The sequence below is a fragment of the Gadus chalcogrammus genome, chromosome 2 (assembly GCF_026213295.1).
Source record: "Gadus chalcogrammus isolate NIFS_2021 chromosome 2, NIFS_Gcha_1.0, whole genome shotgun sequence".
NCBI classification, from domain to species: Eukaryota; Metazoa; Chordata; class Actinopteri; order Gadiformes; family Gadidae; genus Gadus; species Gadus chalcogrammus.
The window spans coordinates 6,805,738-6,833,283 of NC_079413.1; the positions used below are offsets into that span (position 1 = coordinate 6,805,738).

Below are 27,546 nucleotides of genomic sequence, written 5' to 3' on the forward strand. Positions count from 1 at the left end.
GTGGTGTACTTACTCTATCGGCCACCATATGTCGCAATCGAGAAAATGTTTTGCCATTTGTAAAGTACATTCATTGGTTAGATGGTTCGGTCACGTGACCAAAACAGGAAGTGTAATGGGATAGTCGTAAAGTACTTCTAGGTTGTTTTTGTGTTCGTTTCTTGAACCTAAAAGTTACCTTTGTCAAAGGGCCATCCGTTTATAAAGGTATTGACGTTTAAATAAACTACTACATATTTAATTCAGAAGTATGCTATGTATACTCAAGTGTCTGTTTATTCACAATGTTTTACAACAAAAAAATGTGTGGACACATCTCTTGAATGATGTTTTTCAGAAACATGCCACCGAAAGACCCGTGTCAAAAGCAAGCATGTGCAATTCAAACGTGTTTGCAAGGTAGGCTACGACTTGGTTGGTTTATTTTGAGAGTAATAAGCTACTGGCGCCTTCTAAACGTATTTTCTCCTCAACAGCAAACAAATATGTCGAAAGTATGTGTGAGGATGTGCTAAGGGAAATGCGACGATGCTGCCAGAGTCTGTCTGCCGACCGTGTGTCCGTTTGTTGCAGCGGGTTTTCAAGAGACCAGAATACTACAAAGAATCAAACGACTACTTTATAAGAATTATGTAGATGTCATTGCATTTTATATTACAATACAATCGGTGTAATCATGTATTTATGTTATTACATTTATTTGGAGGAGATAATGTTTTGGTTGTTGTACCAAAATTAATAAACGTGCAAGCACTGGTTGTAGCCTATCACTTGTTGTATAATTTATATTATTTATAATTGTAACAAAAATAAAGAATGACTTTCAGCAAGATACAAAAAATAAAATAACTGACTACATTTCTATGTTGTATTTGCAATAAAGTCCTAGATTGTGCGTACAAATAAAGCCATAAGGACGTAGGACTATTTGGTGCTCTGCGCACACTCCTGTCCTTAAGAGATAAAACGCACCTAGTATATGGGCCATTTATCCATGGTTTTATTTCATGATACGCGTTTTATAATATGTAAAGTAACCATCTTTGAACTCAGACGACAGTTTTTACAAAATCGTTGAACTCATTGACGTGTTCAACGATTCAAGGAGGTGTGCAGTTCTATCATAATTTGCTTTTTTTTATTACGTTGGGTCGATTTATTACTTTTTATTACTTATTACTTTGGGTCAGTAAATTGGGTCGATAAAAGGCATGATTAACATGATAAATGTCATGTGATTACCAGCCCACCATTTGGAACTACATGTATTGATATGTATACATATATGGACGCATATACTTGGTAGTATACTTCTGCACAAGTAATTACGCTATTACAAGCCGTATAGGTGGGGTGGATCAAATCCAACCAGGACTCGCCCTTCCCTCGCCGTGCGTCAGGGATGTGACGTGCTGACGTCAAAGCGGAAATCTGCAGCGATTCTTTCTAGAATTTTACAGGAGCTGTGGCGTTAGCCGGAGGAAACCTTTAGCTGAGAGCAGTCCACAAAAAAATAAGCCAAGCAAACATTAGAATCGGCCGAAATAATCTTTGGGGCCAGGCGTTATTCAATCAGTCTGGCAATATTAATGTGGTCCAGTTTTTAACGGCCACAGTTCTGAAATAACTTTTACCTACTGCTATCAACGTTAGCACTCGCTAGCATAATGTCTAGAATAGACTACAGCGTGTGGGACCACATCGAAGTCTCTGATGATGAAGACGATACACATCCCAACATCGACACACCCAGTCTATTCAGATGGCGACACCAGGTACACTATAACGATGCTTCGTTTTCCTCGATATTCAAACATAGGTGCCCGATTCATGGTATATTACCTAACGTTAGCATACTTGGTCGGTAAGCAGTTGCAGGTATTTGCTAGCAGCAGCAACGAAGTTCTGTCGCAGGGATGATATCTTCATGTGCATATGACAATTTTTTTTTCTTCTATTAGGCACGCGTTGATCGCATGGATGAATATCAGAAAAAAGGAGAAGACATGGAGAAGGCGCTTAATGAAAGCAGACGTAAACTGTCAGACGCGCAGAAGAAAACAAGGGAGCTCGCTAGCTCGGCCACCGATGATGCAAAGGCGGAGCTGACCAAGGCACAGGCAGAGGAAAAGAAGCTTAAAAAAGAGGAACGGGAACTGGAGAAGAAATTTGACGATCATCAACGGGAGGAGAAGAAGATGCCATGGAATGTGGATACACTCAGTAAAGAGGGTTTCAGCAAGGTGGGACCTCTGCGTTGATTTGTGAACACATTACATTGGTACTTTTTATGGCCAAATTTTGTCTCAAATATTTATCAGTGTGATCCGCAAAATGCCGCTACCTCTCAAAGAATCTCAATGACCATGCTGCTAGTAGGAGAATGGTTGGCATTGTTTGTCAGTGTGGTAGGAGGGTAGATGTCCAAGACATGCAGGCATCAGGATCATATTTGCTGATGTAAATCATCTGTTATCTATTCCATAGAGTGTTGTCAACGCCAAACCCGATCCAAGTGAGGAGACAGAGGAAGAGAAAGAACACAAACATAAAACCTTTGTCGAGAAGTACGAGAAGGAGATCAAACATTTTGGTAAGCAATTTTTGTGTTAATTCCTTCGGTCCAGCAATTAATAGCACAGGGTTCATAATGTTGCATAGCGAGGGTCCTCATTGCCTTTTCTTCCTGCAGGAATGATGCACCGGTGGGACGACAGCCAGAAATACCTCTCAGACCGGTCTCATCTAGTATGTGAGGAGACCGCCAACTACCTGGTTATCATGTGCATTGACCTTGAGGTGGAGGAGGTAAATCTGCAAATTGCCATTAACTGCATTCAATAGAGCTGGGGTTCTAGTCTCATGACTGTTTTTTTTTTTTTTTTTTCCTTCACAAATGTGTGTAACGGCTGGACACTTGTGTTTTCTTCAAAGAAACATGCGCTGATGGAGCAGGTGGCTCATCAGACCATTGTAATGCAATTCATTCTGGAGCTGGCCAAAAGCCTCAAGGTGGACCCACGCGGTTGTTTTCGCCAGTTCTTCGCTAAGATCAAGGTAACGTTGCTTTGGTTAATAATACAGCATGTGGCTTGGTACCGTCACATCAAATCCTTTGCATGGTCCTTCATCACAGTCTTAAAGGGCTTTAAAGGACATATTGTATGGCCTGTAAAGCCCCCCAACCCTAGCTCCCAAAACAGCAAGGACAACCCTTTTTTTCTTTTTTTCAGAGTGGGGATCCCTCATTCTGGAGGTGGTTAGGGGTGCAATGGTTGCCTTAATAGACTTAGGGTAGCATTTCAAGGGAACATTTGAAGTAAAATTAATTAATTTCCATGTTTCACACGAAAGTTGTTGCAGCAAACCACCAACACACCTCAAGATATAAACAATAGATTGTTTATATCTTGAGGTGTTGACTGTTTATATCCAGACCGCCGACCAGCAGTACCAGGATGCCTTCAACGACGAGCTGGAGTCCTTCAAGGGCCGGGTGCGTGGCCGGGCCAAGATCCGCATAGAGAAGGCCATGAAGGAATACGAGGAGGAAGAGCGGCAGAAGCGCATCGGCCCCGGGGGCCTGGATCCAGTAGAGGTGTACGAGTCACTGCCGGAAGTAGGTTTTCACATCATTACACCATTGTATCCTTTGTTTAGTTCTGTATTTTTTATTATTCTGACGAAATTTGGTCCGTTCATTTTCTTTCTTTTTTTTTTACAGGAAATGCAGAAGTGCTTTGATGACAAGAACATTGAGATGTTGCAAGAGGTTATCAGCAAAATGGACCCTACGGTAGGTTAAGAAGCTATGGGATTTATAGTGTAGTGGCTTGGGTGTTTGCCCTCCAGCTGAGAGGTTCAGAGTGTGATCGCCTGTTGTCTGCTGTCTACCTGTATGCGTTCTTTAGCAGGATGCCTTATTCCGTCAGTTCCTTAATGGAAGTGAGGTCTCTGCTGAATGATGAAATAGTATGTGGTAAAATGGATGAGCTGGTAAATAGAACCTATTTCAGTCAACGTCATGATTAAAAATGAAAAAGCAACCAATAGTAGGCTACACCAACTAATATATCCATACTATATCATCTTTCTGTGTTGTTGAGGGCCAGGAAATTAAAGGCTGTTATAGGTATGGAGTTGTGACTACAGTCAAGTCCACCTATTCAAAAATGGGGGAACTAGGAGGAACAGGTGATTGGTATTATTTGTAACTCACTCAGCGGATTAGTTGAGAGAGTATGACCTTAAGCAAGATTTTTTGATGGTCAAAATTAAGACAGAAAAATAGGCTTTTAGCCTAATAAGGTATAATCTAGGCTAATATTATGCAGTAATCAATATAATACATCCATGAAATCAAAACCTAACTGGTCTGGGGAGACTGAGAGCTTGGCCCTGTCTGCGCACAGTTTTCACATTTGTTAAGGTGAAAAAAATCAATGACAAATGTAGAAGTATGGAACTGCAGCTTTTGACTGTAGTCTTGCAGTTCGCAAATAGATCTTAGCTCTCTAAGCTAATTCGCTAAGAGTGTTACTAGATCAATCACCTGTTCCTCCTAGTTCCCCAATATCTGATTAGTTGATTAACATATCTGATTATTATAATGAAAAACATTAGTCACCTATCCAAACGTTATCATGCTGGCACTCAACAACACAGAAGACATAGTTGGTGTAGCCTTCTAATGTTACAATTTCCTCCAGGTGTACCTTTTGTTTTGTCTCCACCTAATGCAGTGATGTAATCATGACGTGAATGCAAAAACAGTCCATACTGGGCAGATGCTGGTGGAAGCCTGATGGACAAATCCATCATTAAATGCTGCAAAAATACACCCATTTGTGATGTTGATTCTCGCACATCGAAAACACGTTATCTTAAAAACGAATTTGTTAGTGAAAATAGAATTGAACTTTACCCTTTTAGGAGGCGAAGGTCCATATGAAGGCGTGTATAGAGTCAGGCCTCTGGGTGCCCAACTCCAGGACAGACGACGCTGAGGACAAAGAGGAGGACAAAGAGGAGGACGGAGCGTACGAGGAGCTGAAGTCGGAGGTGGAAAAAGAGAAGGTGGACGAGAAGAAGGAATGACAGACCAACAACGCTTTTACGAATTGACTGCTGTTTATGCAATTGTATTGACCTACTGCACCGCTACATCCAACTATATGTATGACTAGTTTGTTGCCAGAGTATTCGTACAGCTGTGTAACTTCTCAAAAGATATTAAGCTCTGATTTTAAGGATTAGTCTTAGCATCCCAAAACACATTGTTGTGTATTACCTGCTTGGAATCAGAATGTCGCCAACTCTGTTTCTTAAACCTTTTTTTTTTTGTTTTGACACCATTAAATATGTATTCTGTATGTTTCTCCTTGCATCCTTTCCTGTGCACCTCATGCTGCCTTTTTTGCCTGTTTCCAAATGACGCTCTACCACTTTATATTGCCTTTAGTACAACTTTTTGCATCTGTTTGAATCATACCCACGTGAAAAATCTGTCTGTCAGGTAAATTACATGTCCTTCTATGCAGAATATCGTGAAGTTAAAATAATCAACTGATCGTTTCTAAAGTCATTAGTGCGTCCCCAGATGAACATTTGCCCGTGTGGGCACAAGTGTGGGGTGTCAAATTATTGTTGCCTATACTTGGGTTATATATAAAAGAAGAATCGGTTAACTCCATCCACTTTATTTCCAGAGCTCCCAACACAGTCAAAACAGCGACCCACACGCAGACACTTCCGTTCTCCTCCTTCAGAATAAGAGTCCCTAACAGGAACTGGGTTACATATGCATTCATCAGTGCTTTTAGACGTGTTCAGTGCTTAGACTGAACACGTTTAGACGCGCACAAACAAATGGCTTTGTTTGCGAGAAAGAACTGGCTGCGTTCAATGAAATCAAAACCAAAACGGATTGAGCCTTCGTTTGATATCCACGATTGAGCCCCTTTTATAAACAACCCTTCCGGGTTTTGTCCGTTGGCTTGTGTCGATACGTCAAGTGTCGATCTGGCAGCCGAGTCAATCTGGTACCCACGCTGGCGGTCAGGGACGCTAGGCAGCCCTTCTACGTCAACAGGAAGTCGCTGCGAATCTTGGAGTCGAAAGGGGAGTGGCTCTAGGACGGTCTCTGGTTCCTTGCGTGTCTGGCATGTATTTCTTCGGAAAGGCAGATCCAAGCCTGGGATTCAATATCAGGAGACGTCACTCGTTCCTGTTGAACTATTGAGTCATTTTTACACCGAACTGAGGTTAGTCAAACCCACTAACAGATACTTCTGTTTCTGTGGATTTGAGCGCTGTGTTTCTTTTTCATGTGCTGGTCGATTGGCATATAGGTGGGTTTCTTTTATTGATTTTATTGTTATTTTAGGCGATAACGTGGTGGTTTTCCGTATGTTTCGTATGGTTGTTTTACGATATGCTGTTCACCGATAGGTAAACAAAACGCGCTATAACCCGGAAGGCCTATAGGCTATGTGAAGAGATTCGCTATTAACAGACTGTTTGTTTCGCTCAATGGCTTCAACAGGTGTCCACACTTCTCTTTTCTAAGACTATTCGTTTTATGTACTTGGGTACTTGCTTATTTTATCCCGAGCACTATCATCTCACGACATACTGTGTGTTATTGCTTCCTAAAGGCCACAGCGATTCGGGCTGTCCCAACCATGTTTGGAAATAGATACAATTTCAGACGGGTGAACTCGACTTCGAGACGGTGTGAGCCACCAAAGAGTCTGGGTATCCACATTTATCTCTTATGGACCAAGGAAGGGGATCGCTACCATTCTCACTCAGCGGGAGATGTCACGGCAGAGGAGCTATGCATGTCTGTTGCAGAAGCTGTTGGTACGTCTTTTGCTGTTGCGCTAGTGGCCCATCATAATAGTTTAAGTGGATTTATCTTGTTGAAAGACCTTGTATGTGACCTAAATGTTTCCAATGTAGGCATCACCCCTCTGTGTTCCGTGTTGTTTGCTCTGTACGATCCTCTTGCCTGTTGCTGGTACAGTCCCAATCACGTTTTTACTCCAGATAAGACATCCCTTGTACTTCACTATCGTATGAGGTAAGTCGATTTCTTTTAATGCTTCCTATGCCATCTTCTACTAAGTATTACATGGAGTGAAAGACAATTATTTATTCCTATCCCGTAAATTCAGGTTTTACTTTCGGAATTGGCACGGGCTAAATGATAAGGAGACGACGGTCTCACGGTATGCACCGCGCTCGGGATCCGAGCAGGGACCTTCTCCTCTGCTTGAGCAGACGGCTTTGGAGTACCTATTTTCACAGGTTTGTTTGTGTACCGTTAATGTGTGCTTGCGTGCTTCCGCATATTGTTTATTATCATGTAAATGTATCTTTTTGATTAACGATTATCTCTTTAGGCCAAATATGATTTTGTGAATGATGTGGTGCCGATGGAGGAAGCGGAGACAGATGAGCAGCTCAATCAACTGCAAAATGAGAGCCTGGGCATGGCGGTGCTTCATCTCTCCCATGAAGCGGCCCGTAGAGAGTGTAGCATAACAGAAGTCTCCGACAAAATCAGGTAACGGGGGGGGTTTGGACAGATGAGGGCTGTCGGTATGTTGCATCTTATCAAAGCACACACTGATATTCTTCCCTTCCTTCAGCTTTCTGGACTGCATCCCAAAATCCTTCTCTCAACACATCGGTCGGAACAACTTCTTGACCAGGCTGAGGATCAATCGGGTGTTTGCAAACTTTGTGAGGAACTTCCAGCGGCAGACTGCGGACATTGGGAGGTTGGGATTCCAGGACGTCATGTACAAGTACATCTACACACTCGAGCACCTTGCCCCGAACTTCGCTACCGAGACCTTCTCTGTGTCCCACATGGCAACAAAGAGGGACGGCTATGGCGGCGGATCTAATAGCCACTCTTTTTACGCCTATGGGAACTCGACAAGCAACATTGACGCCCTGCTTGCGCACGAAGTGTTGGTTTCCGGCACCAAGGGAATACTGTGGAGGAAATCGCTTGGGCAAAAGGTAAGTGTCCCCAGGTGACGATGGCAAATCGTTGCGCAATTTGTCATCGCATGTTGTTTGGTTTTTCTCTAGGTAGGAAGGGATAGTCTCTCCACCTTCTCTCACTCTCCTCACCCACCCACCAGGCTCGAGAGAACAGTTACTTCAGGAAGGATTACATAAAGAAGAAAGCAAAACAGCAGAACAGCCAGCCGAACGACAACAGAGCCAAGGAATGGCAACACTTCTGCGACTTCCCAGAGATATCCCACATCACCATCAGTGGCGAGGCGGTGTGCATTAGCACTCAGGATAACCACTCCATGGTGAGATGACTTGCATCTCTGGCTTCATGTTAAAACCTGTTATGCATTTATTACACAAACTGTTTGTGTTGCTTGATTTCTGAGCCATTAGGGTTAAACGATAAACCACTTCTATGCACACTTTGGGATATTGAATTGTGCAGGATTGTTTGTCGTCTGCAGATTAGTGCACACTTAACAGGAGGAAAGGGATTGTGATCTTTGCCTGTTGGTCTGTGTGTCTGCGCAAATCTAGGAAGTTCACATGAATTCCACCCTGGAGGCTCGTTCCTTCGTCTCCCTCCTCGACGGGTACTTCCGCCTGACTGCAGATGCGCACCACTACCTCTGTCATGAGGTGGCTCCACCAAGGGTGGTTATGAGTGCAGCAAATGGGCTGCACGGACCAATGCAGTGAGTCTATTACCCTTTCGTTATTAGGGCTGGGTATTGGGCACCCAAATCGATTTTTATTCAGATTGACAAGGATTTAATCTGGCATGGGATTCGATTCCCATTCGTTTCGAAATCAATTGCGGATATTTCAGCGACGATACCAAACTGATTAGATACGAAGAGCATCCCCACATACCTGGTAGACGTCTCTCTTGCGTCTTTAGACTTCGATCGTGTTTAAAGAGACACACTGATACATCGTCAACTGTACATCGTCTCATTTTCAGGGAGGAGTTTGCAATGTTGAGACTCAAGAAGGAGGCGATGGAGGATGGAGTGTTTCTCCTTCGTTGGAGTGCACTCGACTACCACCGCATCTTACTGGCTGTGATGAACTCGAGGGCGGTAAGGTTAAAACCCAAGCACAGAAACACTGTTCTTCTGGATACCATGCATACAGAAGGTTCGATTTTCTTTTTTCCTTTTTTAATGTATGCCCTGAAACCCATTTTTAGGACGGTTCGACTTCAGTCCACAAGCAGTTCAGAATCCTGCAGCGGGGCTCAAAGTACTCCCTGGAGAGCTGGGACCAGGAGTTCTCCAGTGTGAAGGAGCTCATCGAAGGCCTCAGGAGCTTGGTGCTCCGATCTGGTGCCGACAGCTTTACTCTCAAGAAATGCTGTTTACCCAGGACTGCAGGTTGAACACCGAGAATTACGCTCTTCTTTGTAACATTACTGGATCATGTTTTGCCCCTTCTCTACAGCTTCAAATACAACTATTCAGAAGTTGATCAAATAAATATGGCATATTTGGCCAACTTGCCATTGGTATGGAACATGAACTAAACTGAATGCTGTCTTTGGATCTTTTGCGTTTGTAGTTTGCTGCTACCCTGGTTTGTGTTTGTTTGACTCATGCAAATGTCTCCGTCTTTATCTGATGCAGAGCTATCCAACCTGCTGTTGGTGAGAGACAAATCCATCCATCCCTCGTCTTCGGATGTACCCCATATGCGCTTTCATCAAATTAAAGTGAAAGACATTGTACAGGTGAGAGACACACACACACACACACACACACACACACACACACACACACACACACACACACACACACACACACACACACACACACACACACACACACACACACACACACACACACACACACACATTAATTGTATTTCATGTCCCTGAGTAGGAGCAGCACATGGGTCCTGGGACGTGGACAAACATCTTCTCCGGTCGTTTTCTGGTTACTGGTGAAGGAAATGACGAGGATGAAGAGTACAACAACAACCTGAACGACCCCAAGGGGAACAGAGTGGTCCTGAAGATTCTCGACCAAAGCCATAAGGAGATGTCTTTTGTAAGGAATTGTTGAAAACCCAACACAACTAACGATTATCCATTCCAAAGTTAACAACTGATTGTATGGACTAAATATAATGTGACTAAATATAATGTCACACCCACACCACAAGGGTGTGGGTGTGTGTATGGGGGGTTGTGTGTACAGTATACACATGGCTTTTTCCCTAACCTTTTCCTACTTCTTTCTCGTCTCCAGGCATTCTTTGACACAGCCAGTCTGATGAGCCAGGTGTCCCATAATCACCTGGTGTTTGTGCATGGCGTGTGTGTGGGAACTGAAAGTAAGATGAACATCCCCATACACTAACCTTTGTGGCTTCCCTCTTTATTGGTTCACGATTACAATTCTTTGATTGCTGGATTTGCATTTTATTGACTTGTAAACTTCCTCAAAATGAACCCCTGAACACAACAGCACATTCAAACCAATTTAATTCAATGATAAGTTTTGGTTGTTTATTGGCCTCACTTTGGATTTCTTTTCAAAGTCATAATGGTCGAAGAGTTTGTGGAGTTTGGGCCCTTGGATGTTTTTCTGCGGAAGGAAAGAGCCTCTGTGTCGCCTCAGTGGAAATTCATTGCTGCAATACAGCTTGCCAGTGCCCTCAGTTATCTTGTGAGTTTATCCAATTGAAAATTGGATGCACTTGTATATCACCGAAAGTACCATATCTGTAAGCTAGTATCTCTATCTCCAGATATTCTGGATTTTTTTACACAAATACAAAGATTTTACAACATACATTCTCATGATGCTCTGAAATTCATTAATTACGTTTTAAAAAAAAACAGTTGGGCTTGAGTTGACCTGTTGATTCAATTATTTCAGGAGAGTAAGAAGCTGGTTCATGGCAACGTCTGTGCCAAGAACATCCTTGTGGCCCGGCGTGGTCTGGAGCACCAAACCACTCCGTTTGTCAAACTGAGCGACCCAGGCATCGCCTTGAATGTCCTCTCCCGGGAAGGTAGGCCTCGAATGCAAGCGACAAAGTAAATTGCGTTTAATGCACAGGAAACGCCATGCAGATCACATCTCCCCTGTTCACTTCCTAAGACACAGCGGCAACAATGACACTGTTAAAAATGTTTGTTTGACTTGGACTATGAAATCTTGTTCAGAGCTTGCTCAATTTTTGTTACTCGCTCTTCACATAAAGCAGGCAAAATTTGCATTCATAACAGTCTTGACAGTACCATTAACATGCAGACAGGAAAGCAAGGGAAAACGAGTGGATAAAGAAAAGTGTCAAGTGCTTTTCACGCAAAGCAATAATTCAAGTCGGTTCCCAAAGGAAGTCAAATCGCACAGATTTCATCTGAGTCCGCGTGGCACTTTAATAACACTCATCCCCAGAACGTCTGGAACGTATCCCGTGGATCGCCCCGGAGTGCGTTCAGAGTGGAGCGCCCATCGGGAACACGGCCGACCAGTGGAGCTTCGGTGTCACGCTGCTGGAGATCTGCAACAATGGAGACGTGCCCATGAGTGGCTTCACATACCTGGAGGTGAGGCTTACCACCATAAACCAGCACAACATCGACCTGTCCTTCTGAGCCTCATCTAAGGCCAAAGCCAACAGCCCTATCATGATATGCAAACGACGTTGTTTGCTTTTTCATTTTCATGTCCGGGATAGACTTGAGTCCTTTACGAACCAAGCGACAAATTCAGCCCAGCTATATTTGTGCTCGGTGTGCTAAACTCTGTTAAAATCGGATTATTTTCTTCTAAAATACAATACAAGTCAGGGTTATGTCGGGCGAAGCAAAATAGTTGTGCCGTCCTCGAAAGGAGCTTTAGGCAACATTCGGCAACAATACAGTTACATAATGGATGTTCTGTTATGTTGTGTTCGGCCACATTCAAAAAAAACTAACTGGACCTGGACAACCCGAAACCCAATGTTATACAACAATAAATGTGGCAACCAGACAATTTTTTTTTTTTATATCATATTGCAATATTCATAGATTTGCAGAATCAAAATACATATCGTCTCTGCACCCAAAATTCGTTGAGGAACTTGTGCCCGATTCCCTTCCCCAACAAGTGCAAATTGAAATTCCCGCTCTGTGTGCTTTGGGCTTCATGCCTGACGCGTCTCCGAACTCCTTGTCCCCTCTGAACAGAAAGAGCAATTCTACCAGCAGAAGGGGCGCTTGGTCGAGCCGCAGTCCCCGGAACTGGCCAGCTTCATCAGCATGTGTCTGACCTACGAGCCTGTCGAAAGGCCCTCTTTCCGCACAGTGCTCAGGGAGCTCTCCAATAGCCCAAGTACGATGCTCCGGGTTATAATTGCACTGAGTTAATAGTTTGCTTTCTCCGATTTTCTGGTCCAAATCCTAATACAATGTATTTGTGTATGCGCACAGATCTAGATTTCGCCCCCAGTGGCCCTTTCACCATCTTGGACCAAAGCGTTTTCCACAAGCGCTACCTAAGGAAGATGCGGGATTTAGGAGAGGTACTTTTTGTTATGTTCTCGTAAAATCAGGTCCTTCTTGTATCAGAAAAAGCCTAGTCACCCCACCTGACTCGTGACCTGTCCACAGGGTCACTTTGGAAAGGTCACACTGTGCATGTACGACCCCAACAATGACGGCACTGGAGAACATGTGGCGGTGAAGGCATTGAAGCACGATGGAGGCGGAAATCAGCATGAATGCTGGTTGAAGGAGATCGACATCCTGAAGTCCCTCTACCACGCCAACATCGTGAAGTACAAAGGATGTTGTACTGAGCTTGGTGAGTACGTTACATTACATCTATTTAGCTTATACTTTGGTCTGATACTTAAGTGCAAGAGTCACGCTGAGTATTTTACATTAATCAAATAAGCCAACAGTTTTAAGTGCTACAATATAGAAACCAGAGAAGGATATGTTTTTAAATTTTTAATTGAAAACATACTGCCTATTTACTCCCATATAACCTCTACCAAAACTATTACAATGATGGCAATGTCTGGGCATTTCTGGTCCGCTACAATGGATTCATTAAAAAAGACATGCATATAATGCTTGAAAGATGAACAATTAATCAAATAAACCATATAGCCGTTTTTATTTTTAGTGTGTTATTAATATAATTGTCTGGTTGATTAGCAGGTGGGAAGGTTGTGCAGCTGATCATGGAATTTCTGCCCCTGGGGAGTCTGAAAGAATACATCATTGGGTGTAAGATAGGCGTGCCACAGTGTCTCCTTTTCGCAGGGCAGATCTGCCAGGTAAGCAAAGTCTGGGTTTTAAGCTCATATCCACTAGGAGACAGACCACCTGATAATGAGTCTGCCGACTCAGTCGGGGGGGGGGGGGCGGTGGTGGGGTGGGGGGGGGGGCTCAAGACATGCGATTATGTGGTCCGCTGTATAGTCAGGAGAACAGTGTTATTATTTTGAAACTGAGGCTGAAATTTGGGATTACGCTACCAGCAGCCCATGGGCAGAGACGAACGGCCCCTTCCTCGTAACGGCGGAGTCGGATATCGGGATTAAAATGTTGACACACGGACGTAAACCAATGAAGGATTTTCTTCATTGTCCTTTTTAAATGGATCAAGCTGCTGCTTTACTATTTACTACCAGAGCATACAAGTCCTTTTAGTCTAACCGGCATAAACCCAGGCTTTAAACGGGGCTCGAAATGTTAAATTCAATAGAAATGTCGAAGTTCTCCAGCCATTTGGCTAGAGGATGGGGCGGGGGGGGGCATCAATAATCAGTGATTCTTTAAAAAAAATGGCACGCACAATTGTATTTCTATCAAAGGGGATGGAATACCTGCAGTCAAAACGCTACATCCACCGGGATCTGGCGGCTCGCAATGTTCTTGTGGAAAACGACAACTTGGTGAAGATCGGAGACTTCGGCCTTACCAAGCATATCCCAGAGGAAAAGGAGTACTACCGCGTCCGGGATGACGGAGAAAGCCCTGTCTTTTGGTTTGTCGATGCACCATTGAAGCTAAGCAGTTTCCTCGTTCCTAGCTCCTGAATGTACGCCCCCTTTTTAACCGCACGTGTTCACACAGGTACGCCGTCGAGTGTCTCAGGGAGAGCAAGTTCTCCTTCTCCTCGGACGTCTGGTCATTCGGCGTGACGCTGTACGAGATCCTCACCCGCTGCGATCCCGCCATGAACCCACCGAAGGTACTTCAGATACTTCAGAATATTAATGATAGATATATTTTTAAAAAAACCCATAGATAAAGGTTTAAATGTATATTCTGCTCACCAACAAGGACTTGTTGACCAGTCTTTGTTGACTTGATTTTTGTTTTTTTCTGCTGTCCCTGAGGTTTTAATTAAATTTAAAATTTGCAGCGTTCTTGCTCTTGAAATAGGATAACTTCCTAATGTTATCTTTTGTTTGTGTTACCTGTAGAAACTGACCGAGATGCTCGGGAATGCGCACGGTCAGATGGTGGTGACGGCGTTGATCTCACTACTCGAGAGGCGGAAGACTTTGCCTTGTCCCAAAGATTGTCCCCACGAGGTAACGCTTTATGTTATGAGAACAATGCAACTTATTATATTACAAGCAATTAGTCTGGACATTTAAATCTTTATACTTTTTTGTCCCTGTCCCTCTCTCGAAGGTGTACATGTTGATGAAGCAATGCTGGAACGTGGACCCTGGTCAACGGCCATCTTTCAAATCACTCATTGAAAGTATTGCAACCATTCGCCAGAGTTACGAAGGACAACCCAATGGGAATGTTTCCTTGCGCCATATTCACGCTTGAGTCTTCAGTCGTCATTCACACAGGATCATTTTGGGATTGCATTTTGGGTGGGTTTTAGGTGATATTTACAGGCAGGTTTTTTTTTTACTCTTTAGCGCCCCCTGGCTGCTCTTGCCTTCCCAGATACACAAAAGGATTGTGTATGCAAGCACTTGTCATCTATACATTTTAGTGAATAACCCATTTATTGACCAAATATATCATGTAGATTGATAATTCTGTTTTTTAACGACGGAGCAATCTGATCAAATAAGTAAAAACGTACTATGAAATTATAATGGCATTTAAAAATATATAATATATATATATATTTTACAATGTAATGTTTGTTTGTTGGTTTTATGTTTCTTTTTTATGTAATGCTACGTCATTAAAAAAATTAACTCCTTTTGCTCCTTTTAACTTTTTTTTGTTATTATATGGCTTTTAACAAATGCTGAACCATATTTGGATAGATGTATATCAATGTGTATGACAAATTTGATTTTGCCTACGAGTTAAGTATAAAGCAGGATCTCATTATGCCGGAGTCCAGGTAATCCGTTTCAACACATTTGTGACGATTAAAGGCTCAGACTTTATCTTAATATCCCTTTAAAAGCACATGTCCAGGATTGGCATCTAGCATAATCAATAATGTTGTATTATTCATGAAGACATTCCTTATTTAATTATGATATGGGAAGTCACTTATGAACGTAATGGCTAAAGTGCCTTTACACAGCTTATAATACTACTTACAATGGACCCATGCTTTAGAGATTCAAGCCACGCCTCTAACCCCACCCCTTTCACTGGGTACGCTGCAGTCATGGAGAATGCATTCCACTCTCGACCAATGAGAAGCGGCGCCGTGCCCATGTGTGTATTGTTTAAACTGCTCAAATCAACCGTGTGTTTCGAGATTTAGAAAACTTTCAAATTGAATGATGGCGGCCGCAGTGTCCGTTAGCGCAGCTGCCAGAGAAGAAAGCACAGATATAGGCACCATCAACTCTGCCTCCCGTCCACTCCACGAGAGCTACGACGTCGACCAAGGAAACTGGATGTCAAGAAATCAGGAGCACGTAGAGCTTGAGCCCGGCGGGGAAGATGCGGCGACATCGTGGCACGACTGTCCGCGAAGAGTCGACGAAGAGTTGACATCGTTGAACCCTGAAGAGATCGAGAGTCGCCTCGATAGGACCCGTCGAGAGTTTTATAACCGCCGCAAAATCACAATCAAGAATTTACCATCAGATATTAGTAATCAGGTACGTTTTTGTCGTGGTTGTGGAGAAATATGTAACACCGAATAAGTTCGGACCCCCGCTATACCGTTATTGCTTAATTGATTATGTTCATGTGGCTATCGTTAGCTTAGCACAACAACTACTGCCAAGCCAGCAGTTGTGTGCTACTGGTGTGCTTACTTCACTTTTTACTTTTTTTTTGTCCTCTTAATTTCGCATTATATATGAAAGTTGGCTATTTAACCGTGCTGTTTTATCTTGACAAGCCATACGCCAAAATTGACTTCAATTAACTTTTCAATATACTTGACTATGGCTAACCCATCGTTCGGGTGGTTGGCCAGATATGTCAGTACATATCACCCACCACGGCCCATTTGATCTTTTAATCACTCTTCTTTGACGGGTATGTTTCGGTTTCCTCATGTCAGAAGCAATATGATAATTAGTATTTGAGGGGTCTAAGCTGAGCATCAAAACTACTAACCGGTCAATCAAGTGTCAATCGTTCCCAAATGTGAACATGATGACACACTGTTTGTTGGAACGTGCTTGACTCGTGGGGAACGGTGGGCCCGCGGCGTGCTATTGTTGGCTCGGGAGTATTGGGAGTTCGAGATAGGGATGGGGGTGCTGCCACAACAAAAGGTTGGGGGCCTGGAGACAAAACGTTTCAGAAAGTGCTGGACATCATCGGCCTTCGTTTGAGCAGGCAAAGCATTGCGACATGATAACACATGTCCGCCCTATCGCGTCTTTTTTTTTAGGCATGACGTTATAGTGTTAATGATTATTATTTTTCTTCTTTTCAGGAGGTGCACGAGCTTTTGAGCAACTATGATCTCAAGTACTGCTTCGTGGACAAGTACAAGGGCACAGGTTGGTATGGCAACAATCATACAATTGACTCTAGATACGTTTTTAACCCACTTATTATGTAATTCATACTTTTTCACCACTAATAATGGTCTAACTTGTATTAATCAGCCAATCAAACATTAACCAGCCATCACTAACTCCATGAGTCAACAATATAATTATTATATGCATTTGTCTTATGTTAAAGGACAGCAATATATTACAAATAATGCACTTTATTTGAGATATGATCATGATATGGAAAGCCACAACTAATGATAGCCAGCCCAGAATGATCCCCTGGTGAGCATCGCATCGGTCTAGATGAGCAGAAACTGCATTCAGCCAAACAATAACTCGTTTGAAGGAGAAAAATATCTTAGCGTAGCTGCCGTATGTAAAAAATCACCCTCTACAAATCATTTCTACAATTTGATAATTTTACACATGGATGTATCTGGGAAAATGTATCCCACATAAACCTCTGAACAGAGTAAGCTGCAACGGTTCAGCTGAATTTGCGCATTCCTCATCTGGAATTTTAAGTCAAGCTGTAGGACCTAAATTTGCATTTCAGAGGCTTGAGTCTCCCGGTTGCTGAGAAACAGGGCAACAGGGACACTTTTATTTATTTGAGCTAATGCAAGCAACTGATTTCCCCCTCTTTAAGCTCATCATTAAATGTCAAACCTATTTCCCCCCCCAACACAGCCTTTGTCACGCTGCTCAACGGCGAGCAGGCGCAGCGGGCCATCAAGGAGTTCCACCAGCACGCGCTACGCGACCGCGACCTCTCGGTGCAGCTGCAGCCCACGGACGCGCTGCTGTGCATCGCCAACCTGCCCCGGGCGCTCACGCAGCAGCAGTTCGAGGAGCTGGTGCGGCCCTTCGGCAACCTGGAGCGCTGCTTCCTGGTGTACAGCGGCGCCACGGGCCACTCCAAGGGCTACGGCTTCGTGGAGTACATGAAGAAGGACTCTGCGGCGCGTGCCAAGTCGGAGCTGCTGGGAAAGCAGCTGGGCTCGCGCACGCTGTACGTCCACTGGACGGAGGTGGGCTCCCTCACGTACCCGCTGCTGCACTCGCGCTGCCTGTGCGTGGACCGCCTGCCCCCCAGCCTGATGACCGCCCAGGACCTCCGCAACGCCCTGGCCGACGCCCACACGTCCATCTTCTGCCAGGTCTGGTTTGCCAACCCCTATTGTGCGTTCGTAAAAAAAAATGAAAAGAAGAGAGGCTTCAATCGGGGTTGATGTGACTTGGGTTGTCGGGGTTTGTCGTTTGGTGGTCAAAGGGTGAGGTGAGATGGTGTCATAGGAGATTTATGATGCATGAGCACTATTCTCCGTGCTGACTACTCCATACAAAAGGGTCAGGGTTTAGATGTTCAATTTGTTTTCAATTAAACTGTCATGGCGGTAAATTAATGTTGAGCAGTAAACGGCAGTTGAAGTTGGATAAATGGTAACCTGCCACAGAAATGCGGGAAATGATTAAAATTTTAAACCGTTGACATTATTTTTTTTTTTAAACACCCATCACCTTTGCCCTGCTTCCCCCTGCCTCCCCCACCCCACGGCCTTTCACAGTTCATACAGCATTGAGCCAAGCTGGTTTCTATGACAATGGCCACCTGGCGCCCCAGGTGGCGTCATTCAGCCGTGCTTTCTGGAATGGGAAAGAGCACTGTCCTTTGGCTGCAAAAGGCTTAGTAATGTTTACCGTTGGCTCCTGCTCTTAAAACACAGTCACAAATGTTTTGGTAATTAAGGGCTTCCCTTTAAATGATACGGGCATCTCTACAAAATGAGATTCACACATCTAATTTGATGACTAGACTAGAACAATTGAACGGTGGATGTTGGTAATCAAGATTTCTTTTTTTATTCTCATTAAAATGTTGTGTAATGTCAAGATGGTTGTCCCCGGATAACCTGCAATGAGACTGCGTTGCTAACTGCAGGGTTTACGTGGGCCACTGCCTACCCCAAACCTTAACACTAAACTGAGGCCTACAGCAGTTTACTGGAGATGCTGCCTGAACTACATAACTGCGTCGGCAAGCCAAAATGTAAAGCCATGGGCATAGATCATGTCATATGAGTCACGATGTTCATGAAGTCAGTTGGAAATGGCAAGATGCTCCATAAGGATAGATTTGCATACATCGCTTGCACTGTTTGCAGCTAGTTTATCTAAGACATTCGGTACAATTCTTTAAAATATAAGACTGGTTGAGCTTTCTGCGACAAGTAGTACATTGTAGCAAACTATTGTTGACATTTAATCAAAATGAGTACTCGTTGAGCGTAGGAGTGGATCTATGGAAGAAGGAGACTTCCATTTAAGTATTTGAACCCAGCAGGACTTGTTTGAATAGGAGAATTGCGTACAGGACACACAGCATTGTAGACTAGACAATGTCGTGCGCACTTAGATGTCTTAATAGCATCTTGGCTTTCGTGTTTATTGATAGATAGATAGAAGAGTCTGTATATTTCCCGTTGAAATGTCAGGAGGGTACAACTATTAAACCAATGGATACTGCCAAGGCCCAATCTCTAGATTAATGTTTTATATAACCAAGTCTAATCTGTTGATGATGCCTCTGGAAGATCTTCTCCCAAATATAGAATGCTGTTGGTGTTTTTAAAAATATATATCTTTTGCACGAATGTGCCAAAGTCTGGCATTACCACTTGGCAGTCGATCTCGAATTGGCCGCAAATTAAAGATTCCCATCACGACTGAGAAACGTGGGCGGCCAATCGAAGACTTGTCAGATCCGGGTCTGGATTGGCCTTGACATCAGCTAGACCTACGTATGACGTATGACCGTGGGTATCCACGAGTTGGTAAGCTCACGGTGTCATTTTTTTTGCTCCTTCCCCAGCTCGCCCAGGGACAGGATATGAGCTTTCGGCGCTTTGCGGTCCTCGAGTTCTCCTCGGGGGAGATGGCCGAGGAGGCACAGCGGCTGGCCGACGGGCGCCTGCTGGGCGGCTCGCACATCCGGGTCTCCTTCTGTGCCCCCGGTCCGCCGGGACGCAGCATGCTGGCCGCCCTGATCGCTGCCCAGACCATGGTAAGCCGTGTCCCCCCCCCCCCCACGCACTCTGCACTAGGGAGCCATTTGGAGGTATAATCTAATTGCGATTCTTTTGACCAATATTGCGATTTTCTTTTTTCTTTTTGTGGTTGTCCGCGCATCCTTAAAAAATCTTAAATTCATGTTTCTAAATTTAAGGCCTTAAAAAGTCTTAAATTCGATACAAATGTCATATGCTGGTCTTAAATACTGTACCTCAAGGTCTTAAATTTGTCGGGGCAGGGCTATTATCTGCGTGCTTGCTAGCTAGTCAAATTCAAGGACAGTTGGCTGGAAGATGTCAGTTTCCGAAGTTGGCTGGCGTCTCACACAACGTTGAAAGAAGTCAACATATTGTAGCTGTAATAACATAAATGTTATTTCTTTTCGGTCAGGCCTATGTGTTTGATTTTATAACCTCTTTATTTAACTATTGAATAGTAAAAGAATAATAAATATGAATCTTACTGATCTCAAGTCAGTAACGGTAGCAAATCGCACCCGTTGCGATTTGCAAATCACGTTCTATTACATCGAAATGTCGGTTTGATTTGACATTAGGTCGGGCCATCACGCTGCATCCGTCTGTGATCCTGGGGTGATTGTGTTGTCATTGCCGCTTGTCTCCCTCCCACTCCCAACCCAAGGCGGTGAACCGGGGTAAGGGGCTCCTGCCAGACCCCACCGCCATGCAGATCCTCACGGGCCTCAGTAACCCTGCCACGCTCAAGATGCTGCTCAATCCAATGAGCCAGGGCCGTAAACAAGGTGAGCCCACTGCCCTCAGAACCCTTGGCAACGTGGTAGTCTGGCGGCGGCGGCGCTGTCTGCGCTGGAGCGGACGCCCCGGTCCGTCGTCTCTGCTGGTGTTAAATACGTATTTTGTTGTTGCGCAGGTATTCTCGGGATGGGCCCGCCTCCCTCCATGCCCCTGCTGGCAAACCCGGCCCTCTCTGCTGCCCTCCTGCAGATGCTCCTGCAGAACCAGGCTCAGGCTCAACAGGTACCCCTGCACCCCTCCCCCCCACCCCCCCTCAACTCACCCCAGGCCTTTCCTTATCGCACGCGTCTCTTGCTTTAAACTGTCACACGCAGACTGAAAGGTTCCACTCCTCCCCCCCCCTTCCCCATCCCCTCTTTTTTCCCTTTGCCATTAGCAAGCCTTTCTAGGAAATCATCTTCTCTGGGCTCAGGTGCTGCACAATAAAGAGAACCGACTAGTGCCATGTGTGAGTGATCATGGCGTGTGTGTTTCGTGTTGGGCTTAGTAGTTCAGTGAGGAAAGGGCGACCAAACCCAGTGGTTTTTTGTTGTTGTGTCCCTGGAAGCAATGAGGATCTCCCCGCGCCTTGTGTTCCGTTTGAGTGTTCCATGTTTTGCAGTTTCGTTTTTTCTCGTGTGATGTGGTGCACATGCCTTAACAAAATGTCTCAAAATGCGAGTGGCTTCCATCTGCGGTAAGTGTCCATTGGCCCCTAACTAGTTTGCCTACGCTGCGCGTTTGGCCAGCAGCCAGTCTCCCTCCCTCCCTCCTTGAGGTCTCATCCAGTGCCCTCTGCTCTCTCTCCTCTGGCCAGCAGGCAGGACTCATGGGGGATAGTCCTCTGGCGACGCTGCCTCTCCAGCAGGGCCTCCATATGCTCGGAGAGCTCCCACAAGGTTTGGCAATTGCTCACTCCAGCCGTCACCCCCGTAAATACCATGCGATGTTGCAGTCCCGTTTGCAAAACATCTGCCCCGTTTTTCCTGAATGTTCAGCCGTTATTTTAAATGGGGGGGGGGGGGGGGGGGGTTCGACTGCTTAATTTGAACCGTCTTAACCACAAGGTGGCGTGCCCCCGGGTCTTGGTCTCCCCGCAGATGCCCTGGCCCCTCTGAAGCCCATGTCTCTTAACCGAGGCCAGGGGAGGGATCAAGAGTCTCCCACCGCGGCGGGCTCCTTCCCCCAGACGCCCTCTCCCACCCTGCAGGGCATCTCCATGCCCCACATGGCCGGCATGATGGGAGCAGAAGGTCTCGCTCCACAAGGGGTAAGGCTTCCCAAGACGTGGCTGGAATATTGACCTCCTGATGGGCAGCGTTTTAATCCGCGTAAAGTCCTGCAAACCAAATGAGCTCCTCCCTATTTTTTAGCTGTCGATACTAGGCGAGCCGCCGAAAGAAGTCCACCACGGCCAGGGATCTTTCCTCAATGGCCACAACATGTATTCATCAGGTACGTGGGCCTTTCTTTTAAAAGGATTCATCTTTTTTTATACATTTATATTATACATGGGTACCATTGCTCAATGGACTTCCTTTGCCTCCCCCCCCTATATAGGAGCGAACTGCAGACCCCACCCCTACAGGAAGAGGCAGACGTTAAGCAGCGCGTCCAACCATCGCTCAAACCACGGCCTGCATGGAAACTACAACCTGCGCTACCAGGAGTCCTACAGCCCAGAGTACCCTCCCTTACACCAGGTAACCGACGGCAACAGCACGCCCCGGCCAACACTTTGTGACGGAGGATGGGGTTGAGCATGGCAACAAAGTTGACGCGCTACCATTTCCCCTTGAGGTTCCTGGGACGAAAGATTTAAAAACTAATTTAAGATTATAAAAAGTCGACGATGAATCATCACAGGGTTTTTTTTCAAGACAATTTGGCAACAGAAGATTGCCGCCGTACTGGAACGAGTCGCGCTCCGTCGTGTCGATCCGCCTTGGGACGGCCGTGCGCTCCGGCTGCTTGTAGGCCGTCCAGTCTGATGTGGCCTTTCCCTGTGTGGTGTGGTGTGTTGCTGCAGGATCCTCTGGGCCATCTGTACGAGCAGCAGGAGAACCTGGACGCCGGGGCGCTGGCAGGCTTCGGGCTGCAGGTAAGAGGGGGGGGGGGGGCTCCCCTTCTAATCTCATACCGTCGTCCACAGCAGCTTGAAACGCCACAGGACGTGTTCTGCCAAAAGAAAATCCCATGAGCCCTTTTCTGTTTGAGGGCTTGGGGCGGGGTTCAAGCTCAAAGTACACTTCCGGATTAGTTACGGGTTAATCTTCAATGATGTCGGTTAAAAACCGCCACCGTTGATGCCTTTCCCTATCGGCGCTTTTGGAGCAGTAATTATATAGGCCATCCTTTTCTTATGTGCTACTTTTGTATTGGTGGTGGTGGGGTCCCTCAATCCCTTTTCAATATGTAGTTATATAAATAATTCATATTTATTTTGCAATAGTAACAGTCACGAGTCGAGCATTTTAAGAAGGCACTGTTTGCATAAGCAACACTCACCAGCTCAACTGAACTCCAAAAAAATACGTCCATGGCGTTAACTCAAATTATTTTTTTACAAGAAACCATGTCCAAACCTAAAGACCGACCGCAGAACATTAGGTTCTCAGAAAACCAATTTCAGCCGGTTACAAACATACTGGCTCGGTCGCGCTCGGTCGTGCCTGCTGCTGAAAATAAAAGTCTGTTGCACTTCTTCCTCAATCAATGGCATCTCATTACCGAGCCGCTGCGGCACGACGCCGTCCTCTGGCCCCGAGGCCATCGATCGTAGTCGACAGACCGCCGATGTCACAGGGCGGGGAGACCGTGTTCACCCTCCACCTGCTCGAGGGGCTCATCGGAGGCGACGGGGTCGTGCTGGGCCAGCTGTGAACAACCCGATGCTCTTGTGTCCCCGCAGCTGTCCTGTCCGCCCGAATACGGCGAGCGCTCTGCCCACTACGGCTTCGCTCCCAGCCCGCCGCTCGCGCCCTACTTCAACTCGGCCCCCGGCGCGCCGGCCAGGAACGGCCTCCCCTCCGCTCACCTGAACAAGGTGAGCCTGCACTTAATTGAGTCTGTTTTTTTTTTGTTGTTTTTTTATCAACGTTTTCTCATGCAATGTCATTTATTTATATATTTTAGTGCTGTCAAGCGATTCAAATATTTAATCGCATTAATGTCATGGTCATTAATGTCACTATTAATCGCAAATCTTTTTTCTATGCTAAATATCCCTTGATTTCTTTGTCCCATTAATTGTTCTCATTTTAATGCTCTTATCAACATGGAGAAGTGCATCGGCTTGCCCTGTGCAAATGTTTTTTTATTGATAACAACATTGGCATATACTGATCAAAACAGGACGATACAAAAAAAAAGCCTATATTGCAATTAAACGATGAACATTCAAACATACTGCCTTGAACATAGCAGTCAGGCTACTGCTTCTTTGTTTTGAGCCAAAGAAGGCTGGAAAAAATTGCGTTAATCGCGCGATAAAAAAATTAACGCTGTTAAAATTGGTTTGCCTTAACGCCGTTAATAATGCGTTCAACTGACGGCACTAATTTACTTTTTTATTTTTAAGGGTTGGGATTCGAGGTCATTAATATGTGATACACATTGGGATTTGTGAAATATTGGGTGCCCTAAAATATTACTATATTATGTTTTGTGTGGGTTAATGCAAGGGTTTCATGTCGAGCAGAACAGATTAAAGTTGTGTATTGACTAGCACAGCAGTCTGTGGGTTGGTACTGTTAATTTGCCTCCATTTGGATTACATTGACGGTCCTGGCTTTGTATTTATTTTCCTTTTTTCTTCAAATGTTGTCATCCGTTGATGGCCAAGAAAACAGGGAGGTCATATTTTAAAAACGTTGTGACGTTCTGCCCGTGGGTAACAATTGTTCTGTTTCCCTTTGTTTCCAGGCCGTAGGAATGCCCCCTATGAGTAATCCACTTGACTACCTGGGGAATGCCATGAAGGTATAAACTCGACAATGCTTCATATAGTTCACCATGCCGATTGCTAATGAACGTACCGCTCATCATCGGGACGTCTTGCTTTCCTCTACCCGCAGACACCCATCGGCGGTCACAAGCGCATGTTCTCGCGCCTCATCCCGTCTCCGGAGCCCAGCCCTGAGGGGGGCTACGTGGGCCAGCACTCCCAGGGCCTGGGGGGCCACTACGCAGACTCTTACCTGAAACGCAAGCGCATCTTCTGACCGGAGGCCTGGCTGTCTTTCCTGTGCTAGCCGCCGTCTCCACCTCCTCGGACCCGGCGCAGCGCCCCCAGCCACCAGCAGGGTGACCCCTCCACCCGGTTCCTTTTCTGTGTGTGCTCCCGCTGGCGACCCCTGGAGGGCGCTAGGGAGCGCGGCTTGTTTGCCATCTGGACAGTTGCGTGCCAGCCTTAAGGGAGTTTTCTTTTTGATGTATTTTATTTGACAAATGTATATATGATTTCAGTGTGTTGGTAAATTATTTTTATTAATTGCCTTACTTTTTTGTGTGGCTTTTTTTTAATTTCAGGAGGTCTTTTTTTTTTTGCCAGATACATTTTTGTATTTTGTAATGAAATGGAGAGAAAAAAAATGGTGATGTTAACTTGGCTAGCTACCCCACCTTCCTCCTTATCGAGTATGACTTGTCAACAGGTTTATCTCTAGTTCATTTCCATCTATGGCCGTCACAGCTCCATCATGCTGCTACGTGGTGCTTTAAGGATCTACATGTGCTACTTGTATTATTCTTTTTACTTTACTGTGATGCATTCATACCAATTTTTATTTGAGTCTCTACCACCCAAAGGACGTGTGGATGGCAGCTTTGCTTGTGCCATGGTTATTCCTCACAGTTGTTTTTGATAGACTTTTCTGTGTGTAAAAAGTTCAGTCTTTTTAATATTTTTTTCTGCATTAGGTGTTCTTAGATTCCTTCCAATTTCATCCCACCGGTTTGGCTCTTTGTTTACATAGCTGGACACGATTCAGGCCCCTCTACTGACGCTCATCGAGCTTTCCGCCCGTCTGTACAGACGTCTGACGTCAACCCCCCACCGACTTTGTATTTACGAACCCAGGAAACCCTCCGTCTCAGCCACGGACCCTTCCACATGGTTATGTCTTTGAACTGCACTTCTGTTTTCCTCTGCACTAGTTTGAGTGAAGCACTCCTCCGGTCACACTTCCCGGTGATTCCCTCTCGACGTATGCCCTGAAATGGAGTGGTTACTTGTTGGTGTGATGGTATTTTTCTTTTGACCCCCTCTTGTTTGTATTTAGTATTATATTCTTCCCCCCCCCCCCCCCTCTGCTGACTTTCAGATGGCTTTCCGGTATATTCCTGACCCCTCACCTCAAATGCACCGTTTGACACATTTAAACATCCAAACCCCCCCCCATTTCCCTTTTTCTTTTTTCTGGAGTTAAAGTATGAAAAGTCCCTATCTAGCGACTCCGTGGGACATGGTGGGGACCGCCGAAGTAGGCCGTTAACCACGTATGCTACCCCTCGCTTTTAAGTTTCAAGTCTGAATAATGGATGCTGGGCAGCGGGGGATATGTCTGTATGTTTGCGTGTGTGTGTCTGTGGAGCCTTGGTGGACTGTTTTGATTGTATTAACCCATTACCTCTGACCTCGTATGGGCCTGTAGGTCTACCTGAGCCTAGAAGTGTGTCTGTGCCCACAAGAGGCCCCGTGATCGTTTCCGGCTATACTTGGTTTCTGTGTTCATTGCCGTGTTAATACTTAAGCTTGATCATTTTTTCCTTGGAGTCCCGAACTCTTGTTTTCTTCAGCTAAATCAGCCTTTGGTCCGGTTATTTTTTTATTTTTCAGAGTGAGTGGGCTTAACATGTTTTCTGTAAATTTTGAACGGCTAGATCGCCATGAATGATTTGAGCCAGGGGCCTTATGTTAACTGCACCAAGTGATGCTGCTGTTCTGTAATAATTTCTGGTTTTCTTTGGTCTTTCCATTTGCAAGTGCTTTCATATGTATGGTAATGGTTGTTTATATGTGCGTGTGTGTGATGTGAGAAATTAAATGTTATTTAAAACAGCTTAATTTTTTGGATGCCTTCATTTGTTTTATATAAGTGCTTGTACTCAAACTTTTAATAGGAGTAGATCTTGTGAAAGTGCCACAACCTGATATTCAAATTAGTTTCCATGGTAACAATTTCACGAACGCAGGATTTTTGATCACTGTATAATTTTGGAGGCTTGAAGGAAGGTCATGGACTTTTTGATTTGTTAAATATAAATCCAGTCATATTGGACCAGTGACGGTATTTTATGTGAATTATTAATTTACTTTAGATCTATCCTATTAACTAATCCTATTATTAATGTCATACAGCCAGGCCAAAGAAAAGGAAATCCCTCTGTCCAAGCCCTGCTGTATTAAATATAAATGGAAGTTCAAAAGTTCTGGCAAAGTAGATTAATCATCTTACATTAGATTATTCAGTTTCTTCAAATATATTTTGCTAGATGTACTTATTTTATTACGGATGGGGGAGGGGGGTCGAGGGAAAAGGAATCGAGAGCATCACAAGTCTGCGACTGTATTGAAATTGATTGTAAGCCAGCAACATCAATGCGATTTTTTTTTTTTTCTGTAAGTAAATTAATGCCATTTTCCATAGTGTGCTATAGTGTGTTCGCCTATAGTCAATACATATGATGTAAGGTTCGGCCATGTTCATTAAAAATGCAATGATGGACACTCACTGAACCACTTTTTAAATAAATTACGCATATCTGTAATCAA

General features: G+C 44.8%; 4 protein-coding genes across 7 annotated transcripts; all 4 read left to right on the plus strand.

Moving 5' to 3' along the window:
• The first annotated feature begins 91 nt into the window (after positions 1-91).
• Positions 92-1,198, plus strand: cmc4 (C-x(9)-C motif containing 4 homolog (S. cerevisiae)). Its single transcript, XM_056577889.1, has 3 exons — positions 92-207; positions 338-399; positions 477-1,198. Exons 2-3 carry the CDS (start codon positions 342-344, stop codon positions 623-625), a joined length of 207 nt encoding a protein of 68 aa, XP_056433864.1. The 5' UTR covers positions 92-207; positions 338-341; the 3' UTR covers positions 626-1,198.
• Positions 1,199-1,371: 173 nt separating this feature from the next.
• cdc37 (cell division cycle 37 homolog (S. cerevisiae)) lies at positions 1,372-5,516 on the plus strand. The gene is made up of 8 exons (XM_056577888.1): positions 1,372-1,775; positions 1,962-2,243; positions 2,488-2,593; positions 2,693-2,808; positions 2,935-3,057; positions 3,437-3,619; positions 3,725-3,796; positions 4,933-5,516. Exons 1-8 carry the CDS (start codon positions 1,668-1,670, stop codon positions 5,095-5,097), a joined length of 1,155 nt encoding a protein of 384 aa, XP_056433863.1. The 5' UTR covers positions 1,372-1,667; the 3' UTR covers positions 5,098-5,516.
• Positions 5,517-5,849: 333 nt separating this feature from the next.
• Positions 5,850-15,238, plus strand: tyk2 (tyrosine kinase 2). Of its 3 annotated transcripts, none has more exons than XM_056577883.1 (24): positions 5,850-6,350; positions 6,657-6,864; positions 6,964-7,084; positions 7,179-7,311; positions 7,407-7,570; positions 7,656-8,034; positions 8,160-8,339; positions 8,575-8,732; positions 9,002-9,119; positions 9,230-9,413; positions 9,663-9,766; positions 9,918-10,085; positions 10,287-10,371; positions 10,579-10,706; positions 10,920-11,055; positions 11,445-11,596; positions 12,221-12,365; positions 12,464-12,555; positions 12,644-12,836; positions 13,196-13,317; positions 13,858-14,030; positions 14,120-14,237; positions 14,473-14,583; positions 14,687-15,238. In XM_056577883.1, the coding sequence occupies exons 2-24, from the start codon at positions 6,684-6,686 to the stop codon at positions 14,831-14,833; spliced, it is 3,492 nt and encodes a 1,163-aa protein (XP_056433858.1). In that variant the 5' UTR covers positions 5,850-6,350; positions 6,657-6,683; the 3' UTR covers positions 14,834-15,238. The 3 variants fall into 3 exon arrangements, with proteins under 3 accessions (XP_056433858.1, XP_056433859.1, XP_056433860.1); XM_056577884.1 differs by having other exon boundaries at positions 5,850-6,263; XM_056577885.1 differs by having other exon boundaries at positions 5,851-6,350; positions 13,199-13,317; positions 14,687-15,128.
• Positions 15,239-15,323: 85 nt separating this feature from the next.
• On the plus strand, positions 15,324-27,240 carry raver1 (ribonucleoprotein, PTB-binding 1). Of its 2 annotated transcripts, none has more exons than XM_056577886.1 (14): positions 15,324-16,086; positions 16,878-16,944; positions 17,635-18,104; positions 19,817-20,008; positions 20,659-20,779; positions 20,908-21,014; positions 21,589-21,670; positions 21,872-22,041; positions 22,145-22,226; positions 22,332-22,474; positions 22,801-22,872; positions 23,683-23,817; positions 24,696-24,752; positions 24,848-27,240. In XM_056577886.1, exons 1-14 carry the CDS (start codon positions 15,760-15,762, stop codon positions 24,992-24,994), a joined length of 2,172 nt encoding a protein of 723 aa, XP_056433861.1. In that variant the 5' UTR covers positions 15,324-15,759; the 3' UTR covers positions 24,995-27,240. The 2 variants fall into 2 exon arrangements, with proteins under 2 accessions (XP_056433861.1, XP_056433862.1); XM_056577887.1 differs by having other exon boundaries at positions 21,592-21,670.
• The last annotated feature ends 306 nt before the right edge of the window (positions 27,241-27,546 follow it).

Excerpts from the sequence above, each read along its gene's own strand:
- cdc37 (XM_056577888.1), top strand. The coding sequence starts at position 1,668 with ATGTCTAGAATAGACTACAGCGTGTGGGACCACATCGAAGTCTCTGAT. Across the intron at positions 1,776-1,961 it reads TATTCAGATGGCGACACCAG|GCACGCGTTGATCGCATGGA; the intron begins GTACACTATAAC and ends TTCTTCTATTAG. Across the intron at positions 3,058-3,436 it reads AGTTCTTCGCTAAGATCAAG|ACCGCCGACCAGCAGTACCA; the intron begins GTAACGTTGCTT and ends GTTTATATCCAG.
- raver1 (XM_056577886.1), top strand. The coding sequence starts at position 15,760 with ATGATGGCGGCCGCAGTGTCCGTTAGCGCAGCTGCCAGAGAAGAAAGC. Across the intron at positions 20,780-20,907 it reads GAGCCAGGGCCGTAAACAAG|GTATTCTCGGGATGGGCCCG; the intron begins GTGAGCCCACTG and ends GTTGTTGCGCAG. Across the intron at positions 22,873-23,682 it reads TGGCAGGCTTCGGGCTGCAG|CTGTCCTGTCCGCCCGAATA; the intron begins GTAAGAGGGGGG and ends GTGTCCCCGCAG.
- cmc4 (XM_056577889.1), top strand. The coding sequence starts at position 342 with ATGCCACCGAAAGACCCGTGTCAAAAGCAAGCATGTGCAATTCAAACG. Across the intron at positions 400-476 it reads AATTCAAACGTGTTTGCAAG|CAAACAAATATGTCGAAAGT; the intron begins GTAGGCTACGAC and ends TCTCCTCAACAG.
- tyk2 (XM_056577883.1), top strand. The coding sequence starts at position 6,684 with ATGTTTGGAAATAGATACAATTTCAGACGGGTGAACTCGACTTCGAGA. Across the intron at positions 7,085-7,178 it reads GTACTTCACTATCGTATGAG|GTTTTACTTTCGGAATTGGC; the intron begins GTAAGTCGATTT and ends CCGTAAATTCAG. Across the intron at positions 10,707-10,919 it reads CCAGTGCCCTCAGTTATCTT|GAGAGTAAGAAGCTGGTTCA; the intron begins GTGAGTTTATCC and ends CAATTATTTCAG.